The sequence below is a fragment of the Geospiza fortis genome, unplaced genomic scaffold (genome assembly GCF_000277835.1).
Source record: "Geospiza fortis unplaced genomic scaffold, GeoFor_1.0 scaffold218, whole genome shotgun sequence".
NCBI classification, from domain to species: Eukaryota; Metazoa; Chordata; class Aves; order Passeriformes; family Thraupidae; genus Geospiza; species Geospiza fortis.
The window spans coordinates 107,659-115,191 of record NW_005054524.1 but is presented as its reverse complement, the minus strand read 5'-3'; the positions used below and the strand labels follow the sequence as shown (position 1 = coordinate 115,191).

At 41.6% G+C, this 7,533-nt stretch overlaps 1 protein-coding gene across 1 annotated transcript in view; it reads left to right on the top strand.

The window, feature by feature from the left end:
- Positions 1-249: 249 nt before the first annotated feature.
- Positions 250-7,533, top strand: part of TLK2 (tousled like kinase 2) — a 40,244-nt gene continuing 32,960 nt past the window's right edge. The window contains 2 exon segments of the mRNA XM_014310399.2: positions 250-1,097; positions 1,489-1,577. Of these exon segments, the coding sequence (XP_014165874.1) occupies positions 1,497-1,577 (81 nt within the window). The 5' untranslated portion in view covers positions 250-1,097; positions 1,489-1,496.

The following is a 7,533-nucleotide window of genomic DNA, read 5'->3' as shown; positions in this document are numbered from 1 at the left end:
GTGCAGCAGCTGGCAGCGGGGCAAGGCTGCTTGCTTGGCGGCTGGTGCGTCTGCGTCCCGAGTGGGTAGGAGAGGGGTGTTGGAAATCCCCTCCCAGGAGGACAGGAGGGAATGCCAGCCCTGCCTGGAGGGGTGCAACGGGTACCGGAGCAGTCCCCGGCTGGGGGAACTTGTGTCAGCCCCTTCCCCAGAGCAGCATCCCGGTGTGGGGATGCGATTCCCTGCGGATGGTCGCCCCATGATGGACGAGAGCCCTGGGAGCGCTTGAACGTCTTGGCGTTTGCGGCTTGTCTGTCATTTTCCTCGCTACTCAGATTTCCTGTTTTGAAAACTGGGCTGAGAGCTTCGTTGGGCTTTTAGAGCCCGTGGCAGAAATATGGTTGTTTAATAACCAGTTTAGGATCCCATTCGTTTTTGAAGCTTGGGACTGATTTGGGAGAGCAGTTGAGAATGCCCCCGGATGGATTCACTTTGCCCCTGTGATTTGGAGCCGCAGCGTTTGGAGGAAGCAGCAGGGACAAAATGGACAGTTCATAAAAAGAACAATTGTGCACTGCCTGTTCTAGAGGGCACTTGCTGCCCTTCAAGAACTTTCCTCATCGCATATGCTCTTTACACAGCAAATCTTTATCTTCTGTTTCTGGCCTTTTTATTTTTTGCTGCCTTAGTCCAGAAAATGAAACTGGAACAGACATTTCTGGAAATGAACTTGATTGGTGCAGTTGGGAAGATGTGATTCACAGTTATAATGAACGGTGAATTTTGTCCCATTTTTTTCTCAGTTCAGGATTTGAATTATGTATTTCCTGATTTTTAACCTATTTACACGGTTATGCAGGGTAGATTTTTAACCCTTCAAATAAGGCCGTCCATAGTGTTGGGTTGCCAAGAGGTACCCCAGGTACATCCCGGGTGTAAAAGCTGCTGTTATTTTAGAAGTATCTGATGCTTTACCTTGTAAATTAAAATGTTTAATTGTGCGTTATTTTCTTCTTATAATCCCATTCTGTGCTTGGAAGAAGCAAAGCTGTTACCAGTGTAATCTGGAGTTCATGGAGCTTGAGTATTTCCAGGATTGGCCAAAAATGAATTATGGGGTAAAGAATGTTGCTTTTTTTTCTTCTAGTCATGCAGCACGGATGAAAAGCTCTGAAGCTTTTAGTCATAACACTCTGGTCCCATGTTTTCATTTTAATAAAGCATCCAGTGGGAAAATGTGTCATAATTTGTTTCTTGGATTTAGAGATATTGAAATGGCTGGTACAACAGAGGAGAGGAAACTCCAGCAGGGTTATGGTTTAAATACTATAATATGGTGGCAAAGTCGTGTTCTTACTACATGGTAATCTTGCATTTCTCTTGCAAGAAAATGCTCTCTACACGGTTGTGCTGCAGAATAGGCACTTTTAAGTTTCGTCAGTAGCACGGAATACTGAATGTCTCTCTCCTTCCCTTGCATTTCATAATCTGAGTGTTATTCTTCCATAGCAGCAGAAATGATGGAAGAATTGCATAGCCTGGACCCACGCAGGCAGGAGCTCCTGGAGGCCAGGTTCACCGGAGTTGGGGTTGCCAAGGTGAGTGTGAGTACCTGTGTTGACAGGTATGACTGCTTAGCCATCCTGCCTTGTGCTTTGATTGGGTTTTTTGATTTCTACATGGATAATTTTTCTCTGCAAACAAATTCTGTGTCACTTGTTGTGTTTTGAACTCTAACATGTGAAGTATGTTAGAGAGGAATGAAAATGGGATCTCTGAGCAGATGTTTTGCTGTACAGAAGATTTTGGGCTCTAATTAAGTTACTAGGAATTGTTCCATCTTAAGGCATCTTGTATGCCCAAAAAACTCCATGACAGCTTTGTAGAACTGGGAATCTCATCTGGCCCTTCCTTTCTCCAAGAATACCTTTGAGAGCTGAATTTGGCTGCTGATGGGATACAGTTTCAAGTGTTGTGTGTTGGATACAACACATAACCAGACTAAACATTGAGTCCTGTTCTTCGGGGTACAGGAGCTAAAATTTTCTACCCCATCAGATGGAACACACAAAAAAGTGTTTGCATGGCAGCTCTCCTGTGTCTGATCCACAACCTGCCAATAAAATCCCATCTTTATCCTCATGTACAGCTTCCACTTGGTCAGGCACTATCTAAAGCAAGGCACCTGAGTAAAAACCTTGTGTCATTGCTTGGTGTCCTGGCATTAAGCTGTGAGTTCTCAAGGTGCTGGTAGTGTTAATGTCAGACTTTCTGAGCAATTAAATGGTGACAGAACTCATTTTAAACTAGGTCAGGGATAATGAGTTAATTTTCGAGGGAGATACTGAATTTTGAACATGAAGGTAAAGTAACACATTGTAAGATTATTTTCTAAAGCCACTTAAAATTATTTTGAGATAAAACCTTGTAGATGCCGCATTTCTCAGAAAAACACAAAGTGATTCAAAACTTGAAAAGAGTTTTGTTTGAATTTTCGCTTTTCTTTCTGCTCTGCCTCTCAGAGTTGAGTCTGGGAAGAGAGCAAAAGGAAGCCAAATGCTCAGCTGTAAGAAAGATTAACACTAGAAGTTAAGAGGTAACAATTTCAGTTGCTGAACTAAGAGTGTGGGGATTTTTTATCTTTTCCCCTACTCTTAAGACTTTTAACATATTAAGTTCTTTTTATTGCATGAAAGTTGCTGGCATTTACTGTACTGTGATCTTGTTTCATACAATGTTACAACTTTTCATGTACTTTTATCACCTGTTTCTTGCCTCTTTTCCCCCATTTTGTCACTTCAGAATCTTTAGCTGTACCAGTGCAGATAAACCCAAACATCTTACTAGAACAGCTAAAAGCATAGACACTGGTATAGCTTTAAAGCAGTGCCAATGTACTTAGCTTTCACAAAGAATGTTAGGAACTCTTCCTTCTAAAGGAATAACCTTTGAGGGATACAGGAAAGCAAATCTTAATTATGTTTCCAATATGTTTGGAGCAGAAAGTACATGCCCTTTTCTGTAGGGGTGAGAATTGAAAACTCGTTTTTAAAGCAATCCAGGGAAAAAAGCCTCATTTGGTGGAGGCCTCACTTTGAGCAAAGCTGTTCTGTTACTGAGTTTTATTTTTACCTGTCGTTACATGGTTTTACATTGTACTAGCCAGTAAACTGTTAAAGTGTGTTACACTTACTGCAAGCAATATATTTATTTACTTGCATTCTTGCTAATTTGCAATAGATCAGCCAACCATTGATATAAATTAGCATGACTCTACTATGTTGCAGCAAATTTTGGTTGCAATATTAATTTCAGCTACTACATTCCCTCCCAGGTTGGTGCTTCAAATTCCCTCCCTACCCCCCCAAGCCTCCGTCCGTCATGCTCCGCACTGGCATTGGTAGGTCACTGTCTTAAAGGGAATATATTGGGAAAGCTGTGATACAATTTTGTGTGATTCAGCTAAGATTTTTAGCTGGCTCCAATTAAATGTTTAACGAAAGAACCGTGGCGTAAGTGAGTGCCATCTAGTGGGACAGGGCCTGGCCCATCCTCCCGGGATGGAAGGTATCTGGTGCTGTTTATTGCATAAAAGGAAGAAGTGTCATCTCAGATGTGATTGGATGAAGGCAGCAGGCAGTTGTACTGAGCTTCCTGCCTTCCTCCCACTGGGTGTATCTCGCTGTGTATGGAGTCTTTAATGTTTAGCAGGACAGAGTATATTTTGGACCTGTATAAAATGAAAGCATTCGTTTATACCTTAATACAACTTCAGCTTCAAGCCCACAGTTCCTCTGTGTTGTTAAAGAGCAGCTGTAAGTGTTTGGAGGTATGAATAAGAGCAGCTGATCTAGAACAAGTTTTCAGGCTGGAAACTAGAAAAAAAGCTTCTAGCCATCAGAGTAATGGGATATTGGAAGAGCTTTCCAGTGACAGCAGTAGAGGATAGAAATCCTAAACTGTTTTGGAAACAGCTGTGTGCTTGTTACCTCTTGTGGTAGCTGAAGGCACAACCCAATGACCAAGGTCATTTGCCGCTCCAAAAGCCTCAAAATTCTGTTGCAAGTCTGTGATGAAGTTTCTTACTTAATAGCTGAAGAATGTATCTCACTAGAAGCTTGGAGTTAATTCATTGAATCAAATTTATGAGCAAGGAATGTTTCTAGGCAACTGTTATACTCCTGTGCTTCACCCATGTCGCTAGATAGCTTCATAAAGCTGGTGATGCTTTAGATGTCTATTCTTGCCATATGGTGAGGTGCCATTCTTCACTAAATTCCCAGAGCAAGTCCCTGAATTAACACATGACACTGACATTGACTGTTCCTGCTTATTTAGCTCCTGTTTATATTTACATACCAGGAAAACCTAAGTGTATATTCCCATGAGGCATTATGCTGACTAGACATCTTCCTTAGGTCAGGAGGCCCAGGAGACAAAATGTGAGTTGTTTCTCTAGATAATATTGTTTAATTTAGTCTGTTCTCATCTTCTGCCTCCCTTCCTCCTATTTGAGTGCTGCCTTTAAGATATCAGGCAGGTTAACTTGAAGGGATTTGTGTCATTTCCACAGACTTTTCCTGGATAAGAATTTAAATCAGTAATTGTGATGGGTGAACCTGTATTTGTACACAGCCTGTCTCAGGCTTAAGCAGGGTGGATCCTCACAGCAGCACATGTATCTTCTACAAGTTTGTTTTTCAAAAGATCTCTGAACCAAGCTCTGTGTGCCACTTTTATAGTTAAACTAAAATGGCTGAAGTACTTCTAGGGAGCATAGCTGGGCTGTAGGAATCTTGTAGATCCATCTGACTGTGCCAGAATTTAAAAAGTCTTGGTCTTGGTAGCTAGTGCTCTCTTTCCTCCTGCTTTGAGGTAATGATGCAGGATATGTGCTGCCAAAGAATTGTTCATAAAGAAGAGTATTTGCTTGGATTAGTTTGGTTTTTACTTATTCTCTGTAACTTTTGAAGTCTTGATCACTTCAGCAACTCCAGTTCTGTGATGTATTCAGCAGTAGTTTTAGCAGCAAGGTTACCATGTGCAGAATTCGTGTTTGAGGATAATCATATCTTCCTTGGAGGGAGTTGGTGCTGCACAGTGGTGGTCCCCAACAGGTGTCATAGGCCATGAGAAGAACCATAAGAGAACAACTCTTATTAACAAGAGTTGTAAAACTTAGAATTGAATTTTGCAGCTCCCGCAGAGTGTGCCAGGACTTTATGCCAGATACTTGAAAATTGTTTGGATGCTTCTGTGTGCAACATTACTTCAAATGTGTTGTCTGGCTGCTAGAGCCCAGAAACAGTTGTCAGATCTCAGTCCTATTTCTGCTCCTAAGCTGAGGGTTAGGATGAGTCACGTGACCCTTCTGTCCAGTTTGCCATCAGTAAAGTAAAAACACCATCTTTCCAATCATAGAGAACTTGAAGCATAATGGAAGCCAAGCAAATCCTGCTGCAAATCTGCTTGCCCATCTGATAGAGTGGGGGTTACCTGTGAACATCTGAGAGTAGATTAACTTCTCGTGGCAAAAAGACCTCAGTGATTCAGGGATTTCATTATCAGCGGTAATACTGAGCTTTTCTAAAAGTCCAGTTAAGAAGTAGGTTGTAATTCTCATACTTACATGATGCTTGAAATAAGATAATAATATGTTAATTAAACCTGACATAGTAGCACTACACCAGAGTAACTGTAGAGCCATTTGACCATTTCACTTTGGTGTAAACCTGTGTGGAGTCAGCACTAACCTTTAGTGGAACGAAGGATTGACTCTTTGCCTTTGAAATCCATTGATCTGCTACAGAATTCAGAAGAACTTGATTATCCTGGCTTGAGGTAATGAAGCATATCTATCTCCATGTCTCCTTCATTTAGACAGCAAGAGAATTTTGCAGTGCGTGTTGCTGTAAGCCTGTGTTGGAGACTCTGGCTAGGCAGCTGGAATTCCTAGAGCTCCCTTTCAGTACGAGGAATTGGAGAGCACAAAATGGAGACTGCCCAGTTTGAGTTGTGGAGTGATGGATCATTTCTGTGAAGTTGGGGAGGCTGTGGAAATGTACAAGTCATGGGAGGCAGAGATGGTAAGGGGGGCTGAGTCTGCTTGGTGTTGTTCCAGATGATCTGGTGGGAGCTATTAGCAGGATAAGTTGTTTCTTTAGAAGTCTCAGCCATTGAAGCCTCACTGTGGGCTTTCCAGGGGCTCTGGCAGAGGGAGAAATGACTAACGAGCTCCTGTGAGTGGCCAGATTTTGTATTCTTGCCTCTTGAGTAGGAGTCTTCAAAGTGCCTGCTGCTGTTGCATCCAATTCTCGACATGGAGGCTTTATTGTGCATAGGTAGGTCACAGACTTCGAAGCAGCAGTTGATATGTGAATCACCAGGGAAAAAAGCATGCCAGCTTATCTTGGAGAGAAATTCCTTGTGGAGGAGGAAGTGTGTGCTGTTCTTGTGCTTGTCATTTGGGTAAACACTATAGGTACTCTTCGCTTGTTTCAGATGACCCACGTATTTTGAATTTTTGCTGAGCCCCATCACCAATTGCCCTGACAGGGCACAGTGGATAAGTGGGCTGGAAGTGAGAGCAGGGAAGTGCAGTCTTATCCCAAAGTGGTCTGTGCTAGAAAAATCAGATAACTTCTGGAATAAAATTCATAAGCCTTATCTGTATAAACTATTGCATGTATATTATGCACTAATATGCACCCTGCTACTTCCCTGGCAGTATACTCATGTTAATGTTCTTTACTTCAGGTTTTTTTTTCAAAATTTACGTTCATTCCTTCAATTCCTTTTGTGTCATGTCCACTTAAAACTTGTATGCTAAATTAAGTACTGAACATTTATCCCAAGTCAGTTGCTGAGTTAAATATAAACAGTCAGGAATGCTAAAATACAAATTTGAAGCATTTTTTATAGACACACTAACTGACTGTTAGCTGAAGGGACATACTCGGATATATGGTTTCTCACATCCATGCCTAAACTTGTTGCTATAAGCAGCTGATACCTAATTTTACACATAACACCATGTTATCTGGATAATCAGGAAAGCTTGCTTTTCCTTTCTCTTGATGTATTACATGAGAAGAGGTGCAGCTGAGCCTGAGGTCACGTTCCTGAAACATCCTAGGTATTGCATCTTTGTTGCTTTGAGTACAGCACATTCTAGTGAATAATTTGGGTTTCCATAGCCAAAATACCTCAAAACAAGACTTTTTGCTAACTTTGCCAAGTTCAACTCTTGTCTGTAAAAGTCTTATCCTTTAGACTGAGAAAAGTGTGAATGGAAGGTCCTCTTAAATGTAAGCAGGGGGAAGGGAAAGTGATGCATTTGCTCCATTGCATGGGTCAAAACATGTCTACAAAGAATTAATTATGCATTTGTCCATAAATCAATACATGTGACAGTGAAATTGCTGGATACTTGTAGACAGTGACAAGCTGTTCTGTTCCAGTTCCATAATGAAGAAGTTGGTTCCTTTTCACCCTTTCTACTACTGCACTGAGTTGAATTTTACCACCTCATCAGTGTAGGTTCTAGAGGAAGAT